The sequence below is a fragment of the Telopea speciosissima genome, chromosome 1 (assembly GCF_018873765.1).
Source record: "Telopea speciosissima isolate NSW1024214 ecotype Mountain lineage chromosome 1, Tspe_v1, whole genome shotgun sequence".
Lineage (NCBI taxonomy): Eukaryota > Viridiplantae > Streptophyta > Magnoliopsida > Proteales > Proteaceae > Telopea > Telopea speciosissima.
The window spans coordinates 82,685,718-82,708,868 of record NC_057916.1 but is presented as its reverse complement, the minus strand read 5'-3'; the positions used below and the strand labels follow the sequence as shown (position 1 = coordinate 82,708,868).

Below are 23,151 nucleotides of genomic sequence, written 5' to 3'. Positions count from 1 at the left end.
TCCACGATTTAGGGTAGAAGAGGATGTTGAAGAAGAAGTAATGTTCTCTCCCCTCCTCCTCTCTTTTATAATAAATGGGTCTATGGGTACCCTTAGTCAAATGGATCATGAGGCCTAATGGGTCAACCCATTAGTCCTATGTGGGTAAATGGATGGAATAACCCATCATTGGGTCAATAGGTTATATGGGCCGCCCACAACCTCAATTAGGGAAAAGCCCATTCTTAGATGGGTTTAAGTCCCCAATGTACTTCCTAAAGGCACGCGGACCCGAACTTAAATTATTCCCTTCTCTCATGAAATAGCTCGAGCGGTTCAAGCCCGGACCCGCACTTCGAGGTTACAAGGGAAGAATAATTAATAAGACTTGAGGCTAGAACTTACTTTTCCCCCTGTCATGGTTTATTACCCATGACCCGACGATTCGCACGGCAACGCTAAGCTCATCACCGAACGAAATATCCAGGAGGTGACGGTCCAGGATGCTCTCTCCGAACTCCTCGCTTCCGGCTGGTACTTGGAGGGTAGTCGCAAGTCGCCGTCCACGAACTTTCCCCATCGGCGGTTGAGGAATCTTTCCTCCACAGGCAAACCCGTCTTGTGGTCAACGATTTTGTAGCTAGGTTTGACCATCATGGAGAACAGGTCACCAGCATACATGGCAGCGGTATCTACACGTCACGAGAAGAAATGATATTTAATTATATCCCGGGGTACGGGTATAACAATTTGTGATGGAAATTTCATTACAGGGACTAATGAGACTAAGTAAGCATCAATTATTGCTTGTAATAAAGATGTATGTTGGTGTTGTTACGATGGATTTTGGTTTCGTAGGAAGCTCACAAGAATGTGAAGCAAAGACCATATACAAAGGTTTGCAAAAAAGAGCAAAGGATTTAGGTGCCATAAGAATAGACGTTTGAACTGATTGCTAAAATCTGGTTGTATGACTGGAGGAAGAAAATGGAAAGTGACCATGAGATATTTTTACTCTCATTTTGGATCTGCTCATGGTCGATCTCAGATCGCCAGATACAGCTGATACTGCACGGTTTTGAAGGTGACTGATATCACTATTTGACCAAGACAATATCGGTGGAACGGTACAAAGCTACGGACAAGGGGTAAAATAGTCAAGAAAAATCATTTCTAAATAAATCCAAGGGTAAATTTGTCCGATACAACCGATACATACAGATACCGTATCGATTTTGAAGATGGTCGATACCGTGCACTAAAACCATGGACCTGCTCTAAAATGAGTATTCTAAAACAATGATAGAGATCGAAGTTCTATAGCCCATAGGCTAGATCTTAGGGCTCAGAAATCAGGCGAATCACCCCCGATTGAACCGATCATTCTTCCTAACTGTGAGTCTGTGATTACAGTTACCGCAAATTTGATCAATTTTTTCCTCAAATCTTATCGCCATTAATGAGCTGCTGAGCAAGAGAGCCGTGCAGGTCGCCAACTCTCGAATTATTTTGACTTTATCGAAAGCTACGGTCAGAGCATTGAAGTTGAAGGTAGAAAACTCCAAATGTTCTTAAAGAAGAAGCAAATCAAGCAATAAAATACACCTTCCAAGACCGAAGTGGCAGAGAGGAATTTTTGACGGTTCATAGGGCAGTGGTCGTAGCAATGGCGCAACCCTCGTTTCTCAGGGCCGATTATTCCATGGTGCCGGATCTCCCACTGGACCCTTCGGGTTACAGGAAAGCCTCCACATGCGGACGCGATCTCGTTTTCGTCGTCAATCCCAGAGGTTGCTCTCCATCTCGCTATCTCTAATACTTTGCCTAATGAGCTTCAGTTTCTGAGAATTCGAGTTGTTCATTTATATGTTCAAAATCAGGTGCCAATGGCAGGACAGGTAAAGAATGGAAGAAATTACTGCCTTATCTCAGGTCTCGTCTCGGTATTGACTGCAACGTGAGTGTCCCTCTCAGATTATAAATGATCATAGGATTCTTTGTTTTCAAGGCGATCTCCAATACATTACAGTGATTTTGTTTGTTTTGAAGGTATTGCCCACTAAGTTTGAGCAGACTCATATGTTTTCTGAGGCGTACTTAAAGATTTTTAACTAATAAAGCATAATATTCGCTCCCACTGTTATCTCAGTTTAGTTTATAAAATGATTTCTGGAGTGGATGTTGCAAGAGCTAATCCATTGAAAAATGGGAAGTGGTTAAAAATCTGACATATTTACAATCCTTATGTCTTGCTATGTAAATCTGGAAAAGACACTAGGGCAGTTGTTATACTGGCAAGCTCAAGAACAATGATCTAAGCCAGAATTGAGATCTCCCTGCCCCAATTTGCTCTTCTAGGAATTGATTGCCATCTGTCTTTTGCTCCATAATATGAAAGTGATGAGCCAGCTCTTGACTAAGATGGCCCCAAATTGACTTTGTGATAGGGTTTATCCTACAATTTAATGATTTCTTTGCTTGCAGTCATGTAACACATGTACACACGCAAAAAAGAAGAAAATCTGACATATTTACAATCCTTTTGTTTTGTAAACCAGGAAACACCAGGGCAGTCGTTATACTGTGAATCTCAAGAATGATGCTCGGCATCTAAGCCAGAATTGAGACCTCCCTGCCCCAATTAGCTCTTATAGGAATTGAGTGCCATCTGTTTTTTGCTCCACAATATGAAAGTGATGAGCCAAAGTGATGGCCCTAAATTGACTTTGTGATAGGGTTCCCCTTACAGTTTAATGATTTCTTTGCTTGAGCAGACATGTACACACACAAAATCATTAGTTTGCTGATTTATGTGATCATGATAAATATAATGTTAAATGTCCCTAATCAAGAGACTTATTAATTATTATTGAGTGGTTTATGAATGTTTGTAATTTATTTGTTCACATGATAATGGCCAAGTACACAATTTAGTCATTCCAATTGGGTTTGAGTGACTTTGTAACAGCCAGCCATATTGTTCAAATAGAGTTAATTTTGGAAGTTGAAAACAGAAAGGAAGAATGAAAGTGAGACACTAACACATCATGCAAGGTTAGAATTTGCTAAGTGAACTTCTCTATTTGTAAATGTAATGGCTGTTTTTGCCATTATGTGTAACTTAGGTGTACCTTATTGGAATAATGTTTTAGAGTTCTGGAAGTTAAAACAAGGAGTTTCTTGCTTCATTGAATCGAGAGTCCTTATGTCTTAGTTGATTTAGGTTATCTCAGGAGTTTTTAGCTCCGTACTTGTGGACTCAACTACTTGGTCTTCTACCAATAGTCTAGTGGTTGGTGATGAGGATTAACTCCAACTGGATGCTTCATAATTCATCTAAACTTTCGACTTCAGTCAAAACAAAAAAAAAAACTAATTTGGCAACATTGTTTGCTACACCATTGCACAAATCATGTATTTTTCCATGGAGTTTACAGTAATTTGATAAACCTTGACAAGGGTTAATACAGTTTAAACCATTAGTATGTGTCTGTTATTTCTCTGCAGCGTTTTGTTAGATATGTTATTGAGATTCCATGTGTTCCTATTCCTAATTGTTTCTCAACAATGTGGCCAGGTATGTGAATCTCTGACTTCAGGTCCTTCACATGCCATTGACATAACTAGGGAGGTACATATTTTCCTCCAACGTAATATTGATGAGTCTAGTTTGGGCACAGTAGTTCAGTTGCACTTGGTTTCATGAAGCTGTGGTTCCTCTGATGTTATACACTATACAGGCTATACGGGAGGGTGCTGATGCTGTGATAGCAGTTGGTGGTGATGGTACTCTTCATGAGGTGTCTCACATTTCTTTTTATCATTTTGAATATGTTTCAGTACAATGTTTATCATAATTGGAACAACATTCTAATGTCACAAATTAGTTGCATTTTTTATGCCTGAATGTAAAATTGAACAGTGGGTTAGAACATTAATAAGGAGAACTACTAAAATATAATCACAAACTTCACCACACAAAGATGCTTATGAAGTAACTAAGTATTTAATTAATGTTACTTCTATATGCATGGACTGATGGACCTGTGTACATTTATGGACAGAACAATAAAAAACTATCAAATGCATGTATGAGAATTGCCGAGATTGAAAAGGAAAAAAGAATATAATAAAGGAGAAAAGGGTTATTGTGAAGATTTTACTTTCAAGGTATTGGAGTTGGTATAAGTCAAAGGATTGTGCTGTTAAATCAATTTGATTGTTTTGCTCTTTACTTCATGAGTGGAAATTTAGAAGTTAAGACTGATATCTACAGTGATATTAAATAATAAATTAACTAACTGAGATAACATATGTAGATATGTAAGCGGTAGAGCTTTTTCCCAAACAATCTTAGGGCCTCTTTGGTATCACTTTTCATTTTAATTTTCTGACATAAACGTTTTTACAAGTGTTTGGTACAATTTATGGACCCTATTTTTATTTACAAAACATCAAAATAATAGAAAAACCATAATAGAGTTGAGACCTTATTATGGCTTTTGCCCAAAAATTCATTTTAGTAATTTTTCGGTACTTTAATGAGCATGTACTTATAAAGCTCCAAAGTCAAGGGTAGAAGCATCACTTCTTCTTTAATTAGAAGACAAGTCCTAACCTTCTTCGTCTTCTTCTTCCTGCAACCCCACCCGCCGGCTCCTCCTCCTTCTTCTTCCTCCTCTTGCTGGAACCCCACCGGCCCCACCCCTTGCTGCAACCCAAACCAACCCCCCGCTCTCACCCACCCTCCGTTCCCTGCAATTCCCCCAGTCCAAGTTCGGAACTGAAGAAATCCATGATCTTTCCAGTCTAAAGTCTGTGAAGCTGCTCTACAGTCGAGACAAGGCCGTATGAGAAGTATAATATATATATTAATACACGGTCAAATATCAGCCCTTTTTGCACCCTGAGCAATGTTTGTTAGAGCTGCTGATCAAGCTCACCTCGCACCAATTCAAATTAGTTATGCCAAAACCCAATAACTGTTGATTGTTTCAGGAAGAAGGTAAAAGAAGTGTTGGGGGGGGGGGGGTTGTATGCAAAATTGCATAAAACACGATAAAGGAAGGACGAATATTAGAATGAAGGAGTAACAGAGTCGGTCAGTAACGAAAAGACGAAACCTAAACCGCAGCAGACGATGAGGTTACAATATTTATTATAAATGAATCAGAAGAAATAAGAGGAGGAACCCAAATCGAAACTATGATCTGTAACGGATGGGGGCACTGTATCAGAAACAGGTGGCATCCTCCCAAAGAGTGGGCTGTGAATGAACTCTGCTGACTCAAAACCAAAGCACGACGTCTGATCAACAACCCACCATTGAGTCAATCAACCCATTATTATTCACTACTACTTGCTGTTGTGTATCTGTGAACCCAAAGAAACCTAGCCCTTTTACCCATCTCTGATCCTTCAACCCACCGGAACCCATCTCAATCTCAATCTCATGGAGTGGGACAAACAATGAACCATTAACAAGAAGATAATAAATCCAATATGTCCTAGGCATACTGCAGTAGTTGAAGAACATCGTGGGATGTTGATTTGGGAACTCTGGTTCTCTTCATTTTTACCGTTGAAAGTTTGATTTGGGAAAGAAGATAGGTGATGAGAGAATTTCTTCACCCATTTGTTAAAAAATGTAATAAAATTTATTTATACATTGGTAGTTACCAAACTTATTTTTCATTCTACAATCTATTGTGTTTAGTAGTTACCAAACAGTTTTTCATTTTTGATCAAAATGGATTTTAGTAATGAATTTTTTATTTTATTTTTAAAATAGGCCAAAATGAAAATGAAAAGTGATGCCAAAGAGGCTCTTAGTTAGATCATTATCAAAGGATTTACTCGTCAAAATTTTTTTTTTAAAAATTTTTTATCTTAAGTTGGAAAGGAATTTGACATGGTTGGAGCCATATTAATGTAGACCAGTCACAAGTGGTAACCTGTCCACAAGAGGATCACAAACTTCAAGTCCAACAACAGTAAATACTTGAGTAATTTACTCAAACCTCCCTTGTATTTGGGCTTAATAACACTGACCATCCCCGAGGTTTCACAAACTACACTAACCACCCATACTGTATAAAATTTGTTACCCAAGGCCCCTTCTGGTAGTCAATTGCTGTTAATTGCTTACTTCAGATGGGAATAAAAATTTCAAATGGCAAGTCTACCCTTGGTAATGGAATGAACTTACCAAATTAACCTTAAAGCATAAAAAATATGGTTCAGAGCTTTGTGCACCTCATCGCCCAAACCCTAACCTTCTACAAGTCATCCCACTAAACGACCTAAGCTCCCCCGTGGCTGAAGACCTGAAGGCATCCTCGCCCGCTTGAGGTACTGCTCAACCTTCTATCTCCATCTCGTCCCTCTTCGACAAACCAAACCTTGATTATCTGCAACTCATCAATGGTATTCGACCTAAAGTAAGCTCCGCTAGACGGGCAGGGAATCATCCCCGTCATTCAACCGTCTATGCATCTCCTCCAGATTGCTTGCAACTTAGCCCCCCCAATTGCAGGTGTATCAGCGCAAGAGGTATATTGGGCAGCCCAATACAAATACTATTGGCCCATTTTCATCTCTTCCTGTACCATCCTCAACCTCTGGTGCGGATCCTAACTTACTTGCTCTTCCTGACTTACTAGCTGATCCAGATGACTTGCCAGTTGCCGTTTGTAAAGGTAAAGGCTTATGCACCCAAAAATCCTTGGTTGCATATCCCATTGATAAGTTTGTGTCCCTCTCCCATCTTCAATCTTGTTACCATAGTTTTGCTCACTCACTGTCTATTTATACCATTCCTCGCACCCACACTGAGGCCCTTGCTATTCTTGCCTGGAAGAAAGCCATGGCTGTGGAAATGGATGCCTTATTGACTTGTCATACATGGGAGTTGGTGGATTTACCTCATGGCAAAGACCTGGTGAAGTGTAGGTGGGTGTATACTATTAAGTATCACTCTGATGGTTCTGTTGAGTGGCTTAAAGCTTGGCTGGTAGCTAAGGGATACACCCAGACTTATGGTGTTGACTACTTTGAGACTTTCTCTCCTATGGCACGATTGAATTCAGTTCACCTGCTTATTTCTATGGCTGTAAATTTTGATTGGCCTTTATTCTTGCTAGATATTTAAAATGCCTCCCTCTGTGGTGACTTACTCGAAGAGGTCTATATGGAACAACCTTCAAGGTATGTTGGTCAGGGGGAGAAAGGTGGACGAGTGTGTAGGTTGCACAAGGTTATTTATGGCCTGAAACAGTCCCCTCAGGCGTGGTTCGAGAAGTTTAGTGCTATTGTGACTGGTTATGGTTTTTCTTAGTGTTTTTCATAGCATTCATTGTTTGTTCATCGCCAAGGAGAGAAATTGGTTGTTCTTGTTGTCTATGTAGATGACATCATTGTCTAAAGAAATGATGAGGGTGGCATTAAGGAGGTAAAGGATTATTTACAGCAGTATTTTCAGACCAAATACTTGGGCCAGCTTCATTACTTTCTTAGGATTGAGGTTATTACAAGCAGAAAGGCGGTCAACTTATCTCAAAGAAAGTATGTTTTTGATCTCTTGACTGATACTGGTATGCTTGCTGCAAAACCAGTGGATATTCCTATGGATCCTAATAAAAAATTTGGGATTGATGATGGTGAATCTCTTGAAGATGTGTACTCCTACAGAAGCTTGATTGGGAAGTTAATATACTTGACTGTTAATAGGCCAGACATATCATTTGCTATTGGGGTTCTCAGTCAGTTCATGCAATTCCCTTGTAAGTCTCATTGGGATGCAGCTGTTCGGGTTCTTCGATATTTAAAGGGTGCTCCTGGAAATGGGCTTATTTATCGTCCCAATAGACATATAGAGTTAGTTGCGCACTCTGACGCAGATTGGGCAGGTTCGGCTAGTGATCATCGGTTTACAACAGGGTATTGTACTTTTGTTCACGGGAACCGAGTTACGTGGCGAAAGCAAGAAACAAACCACGGTTGCTAGGTCTAGTGTTGAAGCAGAGTATAGAGTTGTGTGTTGAGTTGATGTGGATTCAGCCGTTACTTCTTGAGATGGGTTTCCCGGTTATGACTCCTATGAAGATGTATTGTGACAATCAGGCAACCATCTATATTGCTAGTAATCTGGTCTTTCATGAGAGGACCAAACATATTGAAGTGGATTGTCACTTCATTCGCAGTGCCGTTTTGAAGAAGTTGATCGAGACACCGTTTGTTTTTTTGTCTGATCAACTAGCTAATGTGTTTACCAAGTCACTATTTGCTCATAGTTGTTGTTCTTGTTGTAACAAGCTGAGCATGGGTGATATATATGCTCTAGCTTGAGGGGGAGTGTTGAAGTATTAGTGTTAGGGGCAGTTTGGTCTTTTCCTTTGTGTTCTATCAGTTCTTGAGTCCTTTGTGTCCTATTTTTATTATGATTTAATTATAAATAGAAAAGGGACAGACCTGCGGTAGAACATTCTGTTCTAGCCGCAGGTTCTCTCCCACCTTTGAAACTTGCGTACTCCTCCTCCTCTCTTCTTCTTTCTTTGTTTACTCTAGTCTGGTTATAGGATTCTGATGTTCTAACACAGTGAAAACAATAAACACTACAACCACCAAAGCTAACATTATATGACCCCCAATCTTTATTGTTTCAACAACCTTCTCCAGCCTGATGTAGTCCTAGGTAGGAGTAATCCCACTAGGAGCCAGGGTAATGGGTTCACCTAACAAGGCTGGCCGATTGGGGCAGCTTAGGCTAAATAGGACAGAAATTAGGGTTAGGGTTTCGAGCTAGGGTTTTATTTGGTAATGATGTGCAGGTTTTTAGGAGTCTATTGGTGTAGGTTTGGATTGATTTGAATGAAGTTGGAAATCTAGGGTTTCGGGTTAGAGGCCTTGTAAAAATGGTGTGTTTTCAGGATCTAGGGTTTAGGGGTAGATTTTGTGAAAGGGGTTTATAGGGTATTAATGGCTAGGTCTAGGGGGGTTATTTTGGTATAAAGAAGTTAGGGTTTGGATGAGTTACGAAATTCTACAATTCTGGACAGAATTGAATTGCAGGTTTAATGGAGGTTAGGGTTTGATGGATGGAGGGGGTGTGGATTAGGTTAGAGGATGAAGGGAATAACTAAATTAACAAGCAACTCACCGGATCTGCAAATCTGCAGTAGCAGCAAGTTGAGGAAGCTTGATTGAAGAAGAAGGACATCCCGATCTACAAGATGCAAGGAGTCGATCGGAGTCCACCAATCCCTTCACCTTGATATTACTCACAAGGCAATCTTGATATTACTCACAAGGCACACTCATGATGGAGCAAAGGCAACAACAAATGCAACAAGTATAAAACTGAGTTTTTATTAATCAAAATTCGTGTACAATGCTGGCCTCCCTTACAAACTTATATAGAAGACTCAAAAATAGACTTAGACACTAAAAAGGAATGGCCTAATCCTATCCCTAACCTATTAGGCAACTTAAACTAACTAGGAACCTAAAATACTAAAAGAAATAGACTCAAAATATGGCAGGACTTATAGAGTCCTAATCCAGCCCAACTTACATCATATGACCACTTAAGTTGTCACATGACCACTTAACCAAGTCACATGATCACTTCAATTGAACCAATTGGATGCAACCAATTTGAACCGGTTCAATTAAAAAACATAAAAACAAACTAAGTATTGGGCTAATCCCGTATGCAACCTATGTACCCCTAGTTTAGGCTCATTAAAGTGGGCTATTACATAGAAAACCCTTGGGAATAAAGGCTCAACATGTATATAACCAAACCCTAGACTTATTCCTAAGAAAAGAAGCCCAGTTTGGTAATAAATCTGCATCACAGCCGTTTCAGTTTTGTCTTCAAACTGTGAACATCCTCCTTTACCAGTTGCAAATTGCAATTCAGGGCTACATTCCTGCACAACTCTAGGTCCATCTATGTTAAACCCCGGTTCTCTTGGTTCATTTATGGGCAAACACCAAGAGAAGTACCCGCACTAGTTGTCGGAACAGCAGTAGTAGAGCTTGTTCATGTTCTGATCAGACTCTGAAATCCTCAATGCAGCTCTTCTACGACACTCACAACTACGGTTACAAATTTCAATGACCGCGAGTTTCTGTCATTGACACCTGATGAAGACATTTTTATTTGCAAATAAATATGCAAATTTGAGTTATTTTTGCTTTAAAGGGAAGTCTGTAGCAGGTGGTTTTTGCAGGTATGACTTTTGCAACTATGTGAACCAAACCCTTGCTGGCGGGGAAGTTAATGAGCCAAACATACCTAGTTTTTAAGTGTGTAATGGAAAGGGTAAAGTTGGCAACTCACGTATTATTTTAGCACCGTCAGCCTCTTGGGGCCATGAGTAATAGGTTTTGAAAAGTAGGGTTGGTCAGTATAGTTTGTGAAACCTCGGGGGTGGTCAGTGTAATTAAGCATTAGTACAGGGGAGGCTTGAGTAATTTACTCTAAATACTTCAATCGGTTCTCAGATTTGCGGGAAATTTCAGAACCAAAAAAAAAAAAAAAAAAAAAAAAAGAAATCGAAGAAGGGAAGAAGAAGATAGGGTAGTCTCTCTCAGACTTGGGTTTCTCACCCACGGCCTCTCATTGTATTTTGGTCTCTCAGCAGTGGCATCTCAACATACTCTCTCACAGAGCGAAGCACAAAGCTATGTTTTTTTTTTATCAGTCATTAATCAAATTCGTGTACAAGGTTGTAGCCCTTACAAACTTATATAGAAGACTTAAAAATAGACTCAATCACTAAAAAAAAAGGCCTAACCTAATCCTTAACTAGTAAGGTAACATAAACTGATTAGGAAACTAAAATAATGAAAGAAACTTACTCAAAGCAGTACCCTAGTTAAGCTAATGAAGTAAATCTTGCTTTCCTATTTTCTACCCATATTTAGGCACATTAAAGAGCCATTACAACGAAAACCCATGGAATTAAAGGTCCAACACCTACATAACCCAACCTAAGGCTGATTTCTAATAAAATAAGCCCTTTAAGTGACTTATTTGCATAAATTCTCCCCTGCTTGGAAAAAAAAAAACTCGTCCACGAATTCGATAGAGATGTCGAATCAGACTTGCATGATCATCCTTCACAAGTGCTAACTCACCATACTAGTATTATGGAAAGTAGAATTCAACAACCTTTTGACTCCATCTGCCTTCCCTCCATGGTTCTGATACCAAATTAATGTAGACCAGTCACAAGTGGTAACCAATTCACAAGAGGATCGTAAACTTCAAGTCTACTCTCTCAAACTCGGGTCTCTCACCCACGGCCTTTCACCAATGACATCTCACCATACTCTCCCTGATGCAGATTCGTTACCAAATAGGGTTTGTTTCATTGGGAATAAGTCTAGGGTTGGGTTACATACATGTTGGGCCTTTGATCCCATGTGTTTCTAATGTAATAGGCCACTTTTATGGGCCTAAAATATGGGTATATAGGTTGCATACGGGATTAGCCCAATACTTAGTTTATTTTTATGTTTTTTAATTGAACCGGTTCAAATTGGTTGCATCCAATTGGTTCAATTTAAGTGATCATGTGACTTGGTTAAGTGGTCATGTGACAACTTAAGCGGTCATGTGATGTAGGTTGGGTTGGATTAGGACTCTATAAGTCCAGCCATGTTTTGAGTCTATTTTCTTTAGTATTCTAGTTTCCTAGTCAGTTTAAGTTACCTAATAGGTTAGGGATAGGGTTATGCCATTCCTTTTTAGTGTCTAAGTCTATTTTTGAGTCTTCTATATAAGTTTGTAAGGGAGGCCAGCATTAGATACGAATTTTGATTAATAAAAACTCAGCTTTATGCTTGCTGCCTTTGTTGCTGTCTTTGCTTCATTGTGAGTGTGCCTTGTGAGTAATATCGAGGTTGCCTTGTGAGTAATATCAAGGTGAAGGGATTGGTGGACTCCGATTGACTCCTTGCATCTTGTAGATTGGGAGGTCTTTCTTCTTATTCAATCGAGCTTCTTCAAGCTGCTGCAGCTGCCTTTGAAGGTGATCAAACTAGTAAGTAATCTTAGTTTCCTACATATATCCTTCCCCTCTTCATCCTCTAACCTAATCCACACCCCCCTCCATCCATCAAACCCTAATTTCCATTAAACCTGCAACTCCTACCTCAACTAGGACTCCCTCATAACTACAGATCTGGCCATCAATTTTGAACCATACTTCCAACCTATATTCTCCACACCTCTCCCTACACTCGACCTTAAATACAGCCCTTAGTCTTCAGTACAACCCCTCCATTCCCCCACTCCATTAAACCTAAAATCTGCAACTCAATTCTGTCCAGAATTGCAGAATTTTAAAACCTTCCCAAATCCTATTATTTTTATACCATATTGACCCCCTAGACCTGCCCATTAAAGCCATATGAGACCCATTCCCAAATTCTCATCCTAAACTCTAGAATTGACCTAAATCCTAGTGCTGTCCATTCGAACCAGCAACCCCTTTTATTATTTGATCCTGTTGTTTGGCTCCTAGTAGGTCTCCTACCTATCTAGGACTACATTAATTGGTATCAGAGACATGGATGTATATGGCATTCCAGTTCTGCCACCTCCACCAGATGAACAAGGCTTATTTGCCCTACCCTCATATGATAGTGATGATGGGGCTGATTACTATGAAGACTTGGGTGAAGATTATGAAGATACCCGAGGAGTACATGTTGTAGCACGTATATTGATGGTTGAAACTGAAGGTGAAGATTGGAGACGTAGATGCATATTCTATACTCGTATGAAGGCTGGAGAACGCACTTCTCAGATTATTGTTGATAGTGGCAGTTGTGTTAATGTGGTTTCTGAAAGATATGTGCAGAAGGCCAATCTGAAGCGTGAAAAGCATCCTCTACCTTACAAGGTTGCTCTGCTGAATGGCAACAAATTAGAGGTAAATGAAAGGTGTTATGTTCCTTTACAACTCCAACATTATGCTGAAGAGGTTTGGTGCGACATCATCCCAATGCAAATGACTGATGTGTTATTGGGAAGACTCTGGCTATATGACAACTATGTTGCTATTTATGGAAGAAAAAATCAGTGTGTGTTTCAACACAAGGGACAACAGATCCTTCTAAATCCTCTTAATCTACCCTTCGAGATGCGCAAACGACAAATTATGCGCACCAACCAGAAGAGGACAGATTGTGAGAGTAAAGTCTTAGTTGTACCACAGAAGGAATTTGAGCAGACCAGCCATGATTCAGGTCTAATCTTAGACGTGGTTACACAACAAGTTGCTGCCCAGCCTGAGGTCAAGTTAGCACAGCCCATTAAGGAGTTATTGCATGATTTTTCTGATGTAGTGTCAAAGGAGCTACCAAACAAGTTACCCCACTGAGAAATAGTTAGCATGTAATTGATTTGGTGCCTGGTTCTACTTTACCAAATCTGCCAGCTTACAAAATGAATCCTACAGAGCATGATGAACTCAAGAAGCATGTCGGAGAGTTGTTCCAAAAGGGTTTCATTCAAGAGAGCCTAAGTCCTTATGCTGATACAACGGGAAATGAAGAGGTGATTCCACAGGAGAACAATGACCTTCAAGATGTTGTTCTTGAAGAGGTGGAGCTTGTGTCTCAAGCATTAGATGAGAAGGTTACTAACACTGAAGACTCTATGGATAGGACATTCACAGTTGTTGTTGATTCAGAAAAGGAACACATAGAGTTTGTTATGCCACCATGGTTCTTCGAAGAGAAAGCTCCACGCCTTGAAGATTTTATTCCTAATGTCCCTGTTTCACCGGAATTCTGTTTGGGGATGGTCAAAGCTGCTGATCACCTGTTGATTCCCCTCATCACTACAAAATTCGAGGACGAATTTTTTCAAGTTGGGGAGAGTTGATGCAGATTTGTTACCAAATAGGGTTTGTTTCATTGGGAATAAGTCTAGGGTTGGGGTACATACATGTTGGGCCTTTGATCCCATGGGTTTCTAATGTAATAGGCCACTTTTATGGGCCTAAAATATGGGTATATAGGTTGCATACGGGATTAGCCCAATGCTTAGTTTATTTTTATGTTTTTTAATTGAACCGGTTCAAATTGGTTGCATCCAATTGGTTCAATTCAAGTGATCATGTGACTTGGTTAAGTGGTCATGTGACAGCTTAAGTGGTCATGTGATGTAGGTTGGGTTGGATTAGGACTCTATAAGTCCAGCCATGTTTTGAGTCTATTTCCTTTAGTATTCTAGTTTCCTAGTCAGTTTAAGTTACCTAATAGGTTAGGGATAGGGTTAGGCCATTCCTTTTTAGTGTCTAAGTCTATTTTTGAGTCTTCTATATAAGTTTGTAAGGGAGGCCAGCGTTAGATACGAATTTTGATTAATAAAAACTCAGCTTTATGCTTGCTGCCTTTGCTCCATCGTGAGTATGCCTTGTCAGTAATATCAAGGTGAAGGGATTGGTGGACTCCAATCGACTCCTTGCATCTTATAGATCGGGAGGTCTTTCTTCTTATTCAATCGAGCTTCTTCAAGCTGCTGCTGCTGCCTTTGAAGGAGATCAAACTAGTAAGTAATCTTAGTTTCCTACATATATCCTTCCCCTCTTCATCCTCTAACCTAATCCACACCCCCCTCCATCCATCAAACCCTAATTTCCATTAAACCTGCAACTCCTACCTCAACTAGGACTCCCTCATAACTACAGATCTGGCCATCAATTTTGAACCATACTTCCAACCTATATTCTCCACACCTCTCCCTACACTCGACCTTAAATACAGCCCTTAGTCTCCAGTACAACCCCTCCATTCCCCCACTCCATTAAACCTAAAATCTGCAACTCAATTCTGTCCAGAATTGCAGAATTTTAAAACCTTCTCAAATCCTATTATTTTTATACCATATTGACCCCCTAGACCTGCCCATTAAAGCCATATGAGACCCGTTCCCAAATTCCCATCCTAAACTCTAGAATTGACCTAAATCCTAGTGCTGTCCATTCGAACCAGCAGCCCCTTTTGTTATTTGATCATGTTGTTTGGCTCCTAGTAGGTCTCCTACCTATCTAGGACCACATTACTCTCACTGAGCAAAACACAAAGCTATGTTTTTTTTTTCTCAATCTCATTAATCAAATTCGTGTACAAGGCTGTAGCAACTTACAAACTCATATAGAAGACTCAAAAACAGTCTCAAACACTAAAAAGGAAATGCCTAACCCAATCCTTAACTAATAAGATAACATAAACAAACTCAGAAACTGACTCAAAATAGGATTCTAACTAGACTAATGAGTAAATCCCATTTTCCTACTTTCTACCCATATTTTAAGCCCATTAAAGCGGCCCATTACAAAGAAAACCCTTGGAATCGAAGGCCCAACACCTACATAACCCACCCCAAGGCTTATTTCCAATAAAATAAACCCTTTAGGTGACTTATCTGCATCACAGATCCAGGCCATGCCATTTCCCTTGACTGTACCAATATGGTACACATTGGATACAGGCATTCTGGCCGCATATGGTGTACAGGTATTCTAGTATTAGGTACTTGACTATGTGGTTAGATTTACCGCTTGGGTGCTTTCACTGTTCTATACTCAATTTGCTTCAGTTCAGTTGACCCCTATATTGGTCACCAAAAATTTCTTTTCGGCTACAAATTTCATGTTGGCTTGTGCTTAGCTTTCATTACTTTTGACCTCACCAGGAGATCTCATCTTACTATTTTCAATAGTAGGATAACTAGATATTAATAGATCGAAGCCCCCCAGATTCACCTTTGCTCGTATTGGCAGGTTGTGAATGGCTTCTTCTGGGCAGGGAAACCTGTTTGTGCTCAAAACCGGGGTCCTACACATACGACTGCTCTTGGTGTAAGTGATTCTGAAATACCAGCACATTTTGGTGACTAGAATTCTAGTTCTTTTTTTTTTTTTTTTTGGCTTATGCGCATGTAAACTGCTTGATTTAGATTGCTTGAACGAGGGTGTGATTATACTATCCTTCTTAACAGCTCATTCCCTTGGGTACTGGATCTGATTTTGCTAGGACATTTGGCTGGTTGGTTGATGCTGCTATCACCTTGTTATTTTTGTTGTGAACTATGAAGTTGAATATTAATGACTCTCCAATGGAATGACACCATCCTTCTGTAACTTGTTTGATCAGGAAAAATGACCCTCGTGAAGCTGTTGAGCGCATAGCAAAAGGTTATTTCACTTTCTGCCTTTTCCACCCCCTATTTTCCTCTTTCCTTAATCCTTGATAGATGAATGGCCACCAATACTGTATAATGTATTATGTACTCTATATTTATTCTTGGTGCAGCCTAATCTATAAGAAGCTAGTATTTCATATACCTTTAATTATCGTTTTTATACTGAAAAAATGATTGTCTTTTGCAGGGTTGAAATCTCGTGTAGATGTTGGCGTTATTAGTAAAGGAAGTGGCGAACCCCATTATTTTATAAATGATGCTGATATTCATTTGTAAGGTTATCTTCAGTTTGTGCTTATGAACACCACTTTAAATTTGAAATGTCTCACAACTATATTCTGTGGAAGTCTGCAGGAGCGCAAAGGCAGGCTACTATGCTTCTAAGTACAAAAGATTTGGAAGTCTATGTTACGTTTTTGGTACTTTGAGAAGCTTTATTGGGCACAATAATCAGGATCTCAAGATTAGGGTTAGTGGTTCTGAATTTCTTGACCAATAAAGTTCATTGACTGTGCGTCTGGATTATGTGATTGATTAATTAGTATTTTCTTGGTGTTCCTTTAACCTCATAGAATGTAATTTACTCTAGATCAATGGGGGAGAGTGGGAAATGTTTCCTAACGTAACAGCCCTTTGCATTGGCAATGGAAAATTCTTTGGTGGTGGCATGAAGATAACCCCAAACGCAGACCCTCGCAATGGAAATTTTGAGGTCGAACAGTTTTCCTAAACCATCTTGTCCTCACTGACTTTTGTATCAACTCAATACCCCTGATTTTTTTTTAAAAAAGATAATGTTTTTGCCATTAAACTTGACTCCTGCATTACATTGTCTATGCTAGGTTGTCATTCTCAAGGACTTTAAATGGTATGATTTTATTGTTAAACTGCATAAGCTGTACAAGGGGAGACACCTCTCAGAGAAAAATGTGTATTCAAGAAGGTAAATTTTTTCTCTCTTTTAATGATGGAGTTTTTTCTTATATCAAATGTTTTGTTTAAGCTGTCATCTTTGTATTAAAATGGACATGACATGTCCACGACAATATCTCTAGAGGCCTAGGGTTTTTTTTCCCACATTGCATTTTAGTTGTAACTCAAATTTTATGGACATGTCCATGTCGGTCTCAATTCATGTGTTAGATTTCAGCTCAATCAGAGTTTGCCATGTATCAGAATGAATATTTAAAATTGGTCAAAAGCCTTTGAAATGTTTTCCACACCTGGGAAAATAGGGGGGAAGCATCCAATTTATGGTAGGGAGTATGCTTGTGAGCTGTGAGCTCCTTGAAGCAATCATAGGGTCACTGCAATGCGTATCTCCTTGCAAGGCAGAAACCAGATTCCATGGAGAATACATACCATTATTATTATCCTATTCTTTTAGTTATATCTGAATGTGAACTAAAGCAGATTCTTAAGTACAGATTATCCCCAGGATAGGTTATTTAACTTAAAAAGTGATTGCATCAATGTTCTGGTGCAGTATGTCACTGAAGCTTTTAGCCTTCTGATAACCTTGCTTCCCCGGGTGGTAGTGCCTTTAAATATGCTTCATCACAAACCAGAAGATGAATGGAAGAATTGAGGTTAATGTTCATCAATCATATACTGTGTCGATTAAATTCCTCATCGGCTGTTATATCAATCTGATGGTAGGTATGGCCAACATTTAGTATTCCTCATGACCTGCTATAACCGCCTTCAAGGTGGATATGGTAGACATTTGGTAAAAGGAGGTTCTAACTCACCTAACAGGTTTAGGGTTACAAAACTTGTGCGTCTTCCAGAACTGCAGGATAGGAACCAAAACTAGCAAAAGAGAAGTTCAAATAATTCAATCAAAACGGATCAGATGGGGTCCAAATTCTGGTTGAAATAGTCTATTGAGTATAGAGAACAAACCCAAAAAGTTTGTCTGAGATCTGACAGTTAGATTCAAAGATATGAAACCCTTCTCAAATTAGGAAAGTGAAACCCAAATAGAAAGTCAGAATCAGAATTGGTAATTCTTGATTTGTAACTTCCAAGATTAGAAACTACTAAAATAGGAAGTATCAGATTTAGAAAGTAAAGGTGATAAACTTTCCAGAAGATGAAATTTGGATTTATTGATAAAACAGAAAATAGAAACTTCAAGAGATTACAACCAGAATTAAAAAGTATTGCTGGAACAGAATTAGTAACTGATGGAAAATTGAAACTGTAAGAAGAAAACCAAATTAGTAACTGAAGAAGATAATAGCCAGCGGTTAAAGTGTTAAATACAGCAAACAATAAATAGAAACTACCAACCACAGATACAGAAGGTTCAGAAAACTGAGATTTAAGAATCATTATAGCAAGTAGTTTCTGAACTTGATGGACTGATTCTGGTTCTACAAACAGAACAGAAGAGTTAGCAAACTTGAGATCAGATTATGCAACTAAAAGAACAGATTAGTACTGGTTTGCGCAGGAAAGAAGTGCAGGAAACAGACCTTAGTTGACTGAAGAAAAAGAAATAGATAGAGAATCAGGTAAGGGAATATGATCAGCTTTCACTACCTTATCTACAAGGTTGGCATCGCACCAGTACCCCAACTTGGAATCACCACCCGAGGCTTCCTACTGAATCACCACAGCAGGGAGTATACAGAATCACTACAGAAAGGCACAAAGCCAAAATTACTTTCGACTATGTGAGGCCCTATCCTAGTTAGCAAATTCGGATTCTGGAATTATTCGGAATATTTCGTTTTGTTAATTTAAGAATTTGGTCAAAAAAGTGGACAAAATAAAATTCGGATTCGAGAATTATTTGTGTAAAAAAATTAATTCGGACGCTATTTTTAATATTTGTAGTACATGTTTAACATTATCAAGCAATTATCATGTGTGCATAATATATAAATGATATAAACATTGGGATAACATTTATTTCATTAATCAAAAAGCATAACAAAGATTAAAAATCATAACCAATAGGATCTCCCTATAAGGATCTTAAGTTATACTTTGGACTGACATGCTGTTCATGACTATATAATTTTTTCCTTGATAAACCTTGACCATATGATTGTGATTAAAACATTAGGTCATGTCTTTTACATAAAATTCAAGTTGAGACAATTTGAATTGATCATGGATATTTTATTGAGTCATGTGTGCCAAAATGTTTGTTCTTAACGATTCTATGGTTTTAAACCATCAACAAAATAAAAAAATATACAATTACTCGACCAATTTTTTTTGCTATTGACTACTAAGTTCTAACCAAGAATTTCTACAAAAAAAAAGACTTCTAACCAAGAATTACATACTGGATAATTAATTTTTATCTTTTTTTGGGCAATCATAAGTTTAGTTGTTTAATTCCCGAATCCGGTTTTTTTTTGTTTACAAAAAAAACAGGGTTTCTGAGTTTTTTTTTTTAAAATTTTTTTTTTATAATGACTGAATATTTTGGATAAAATTTGGCTTTGGCGAATTATTTGCGAATAATTTGGTAAATCTCTATATATCGTGATTCTTTCCGAATCTTTGAGTCCAATTCCGATTTGGGCGAATAATTCGTGAAATTCACATTCGCCGAATTATTCGCACTATTTCTGTACATATATTTATTACATTGCCTCGGACAGACACAAACTTAGAAAATTGAAATTGACACCTAATCTCGTATAGAACTCAAATCCTTCATATGCATGGCCCATTAGTGTAGAAATCCCAAAAATACTTGGCCCATGACCTGTATAACCCATTTGGGACTGAAAATTGAGTTTAACTTGAAACAATCTTGAGCCGCAGGTGTTGGTTTGAACCAATCCAAACCAAACTGCAGGAAAAAAATTTTCTTCCTCTTCTTTCTGCTGGAAATCTGCATCATTTGGTTCTGTCCCTCCTACTCTGATTCAATTGGACATCGATTTTTTTTTTTTTTTGTGGTAAAATTGGACATCGATTGAGTTGCCTACTTTCTCTCTCCTTGAACTATATTCAGTACCTATCGATCCACACAGGTCTCAGAAAAATGCTGGTATTGTAAGAGCTGTGCAATTTGAAGGATTATCGTCCTACTTGCTGTAAGGCAAATTTAGTGTGTTACAGTCATATCAAAGAAAGAATGAGAGCAAGAGGTAGATTCTGTGATGCAGATACACTACCTTGGACCGACCCAAACCTAGTTGGGTTTCCAAACCAAGATGAACCGGTTCCCAACCATGTTCTGGATCAGTAGGATATTTAGAATTTATTTTATTGGGGAAAGATATGTAATCTTCTATTTTGGGGTCACTATTAGACTGATAGGGAAATTTTCAATTTGAGTTTTATTGAATTTCTATTTGAGTTAATCTATGTTTTACGAAGTAATTAAGAGTCTTTATTTTTAGGAGCCTTTTATTTCTCTTTATATATGATGTAATCCCCATCGTTGGAGACAGATGTGAAGAATGAATTGAGTTTATGGTTTGAGTAGCCTAAGGGCTGTGCACGTGTGCACTCTTCCTTCCCCACCCCCCACCCCCACCCCCACCCCCCCTTTTTCTAATGCGATTTCTTCTCTCCCCCTGCAACTCTAACTCTTCTATTGCTTTCTCTGTGAAGCCCACCATAGCAGATCACCACCTTGGTCTGCATTATTCTGTGGATTAGCATTTACATGACTTAAATGTGGACACACATTCTTCTTGTACAGTATATGGTTCTTGAATGTTGATGGTATCATTTCCATAATTTTGGATGTGCTGCTCCTGGATCCTTCCAAGGTCAATCCCTTAAATCTACTTAAATCATGCATATGCACAAACAAAAGGTTCCTAATATAGAAATAGAAAAATGTGTACTGTGCTCCCCTTGTGAAATTCTGTGTGGACAATGAGATTGGAAAATTTTTACTGCTTTTTAGACATATGATAAACATCTAGAGAAAACAGTTCTCTTGTATTTATGGGGCATTTTTATTTTTGGTTGTTGTGTTCTGCATGCATGCATAAGCAGGCTTTGGTTGGTTGGATGTAAAATTAAAACTAAATCAAAATTGAAATCAATCTGACAAATACCAACAATAATTGCATAACTAAGCCAAATAGCTTGGATTTTTGCAGAAAAGTATGGCAAATGTGATATTTATCTTCATTTCTTTACTACTATCTGAAGTTACTATTTTGTGCTATGCTATTTGTCTTGTCTTCGTAAAATATTTTGCTTCACAATATTCCATATCCAACAAGAGAGATCTCTGGTGAATACATTTACATGAGGCTGTCATGCCAGGTATTTGATATCCTTACACTTAGGAGTTGTCATCCTGTTGCTCTTGCAGTGCACTGACTATTGAAGTCGAGGAAATTGTAGGCAGCAATAGCATCTACGTGCAGTCTGATGGGGAACATCTAGGGTTTCTTCCAATGAAGTTTAGCATTTTACCCGCTGCAATTGAGATGCTGTGCTAATTATCAGTCGTGAAGACAATTGCATTGACTGGGTAGTCATTCTCCCTTCTTGTCTTGAGAGTTATACATCTGTAACATGGACACTGATCTTTGTGCTAGTACATTGCTGAGTAGATGGGTTCGGTGTTCCAGAGTGTTTCTTCAATGTGCAGGTGGCTGCTATACTATTTTTACCATGAGAAATGAAGATGAAGTAAAGGAAAATCCGAAAATACAAGAAACTGGACTAAACGAAAAGGGCTGCTACTAATCAGATTTCTGATTCCTGTTTCTCAGTTCTCTTTTCTTCAAGGGTTCTGCTAGCACAGCAATGATTCTGAAGCATCCTCACTGACCTATCTTAACTGGGCTCGTGGGATCTTAGGTATTGAGAAGATGGGAACCAAATTATGAGCTGTACCCATGTCCGCTACATCATGTAAGCCAATAAGAGTGCAAGAAATTGAATATTTTCCACACCCAGACGTATTCTTTGCCAAGTCCAGGTAACATATTAAGGAATCCACCCTCGAACCCTATGAAACAAGCGTGAAAAATTAATAACATTTGATTGGTCAGGTATTGGTCTATGACATTACAGGCATTGTGAGATTAACAATTTCGTTTTTCTGGTCTTCCTGGGACACATCATACTTTAAAGAGTGTCCATTGGAAAAGAGAGAAATATATGAATGCGTGTAAAACTTGGTTTCACTTCCTTGAAGATCCTTTGTTGTAGATGTGCTCATGGTGTAGAGCCAGAAATATGCAATTAGATGGTTAAAAATATGGATTAGATTCACATATGCTTATCAGATAACCATTTGCATAATAAATGAATTCAGTTGTTTTGGGTTGAGTGCTTGGGAGATTTTAATTGATATGCTCCAGGTCATGATGGTGGGTTGGTCCTTTTTTTCTATTCATGTTGGGTTATTCTTAAATTTGTTGTTTTTTGTCAATCATATTTTGCTACCTGGGGTAAAAAAATACCGTAATCACTTTAGTTCCTAAACATGAAAAGCCCCTAACTGTAGAAGATTATAGACCTATTAATCTTTGTACCATATTTTATAAATTAGTACCAAAATTACTTGCTATTTGGTTAAGGCCTTAACTTGGATCATATTATTTTTCCGTTTCAAGCAGGTTTTGTAAAGGGTAGGCAAATTGTGGATAATGTTGTTGCTCCCGACCCAACCCGACCCTATCTTCGTGTTCCTGTTTTTTCTTCTTTTTTCCTTTCCCTCCTTCCTGTTCTTTCTTCTTTTTTCTTCCCAGCTAGGCCAGCTCATGCATCTCCCTTCCCTCCCATTGTTAGGGCCAATCAAGGTCAGCCCAACCCGACCCTGTTGCAGCCCTAATTTATAAGACCCAATTGTGTGGAGGAAAAGAGGTTCAATTGTCTGGAATAGTATTCTTAAAGTGTTATCCTTTTAAAAAAAAATTGGTGTGTTGACAAGTAGGGGATATGGGGCCAATATTTCCATGTGGACTAATCCTTGGATTCCAAAAATTGAAAATTATAGT

At 38.6% G+C, this 23,151-nt stretch overlaps 1 protein-coding gene across 2 annotated transcripts; it reads left to right on the top strand.

The window, feature by feature from the left end:
- The first annotated feature begins 1,555 nt into the window (after positions 1-1,555).
- LOC122642814 (sphingoid long-chain bases kinase 2, mitochondrial) lies at positions 1,556-22,104 on the top strand. 2 transcript variants are annotated; one of them, XM_043836418.1, is made up of 12 exons: positions 1,556-1,769; positions 1,860-1,936; positions 3,557-3,610; positions 3,720-3,779; positions 15,786-15,863; positions 16,004-16,050; positions 16,159-16,199; positions 16,395-16,479; positions 16,562-16,676; positions 16,797-16,919; positions 17,050-17,150; positions 21,513-22,104. In XM_043836418.1, the coding sequence occupies exons 1-12, from the start codon at positions 1,646-1,648 to the stop codon at positions 21,640-21,642; spliced, it is 1,035 nt and encodes a 344-aa protein (XP_043692353.1). In that variant the 5' UTR covers positions 1,556-1,645; the 3' UTR covers positions 21,643-22,104. The 2 variants fall into 2 exon arrangements, with proteins under 2 accessions (XP_043692353.1, XP_043692361.1); XM_043836426.1 differs by having other exon boundaries at positions 16,797-16,927; positions 21,513-21,646.
- Positions 22,105-23,151: the final 1,047 nt, after the last annotated feature.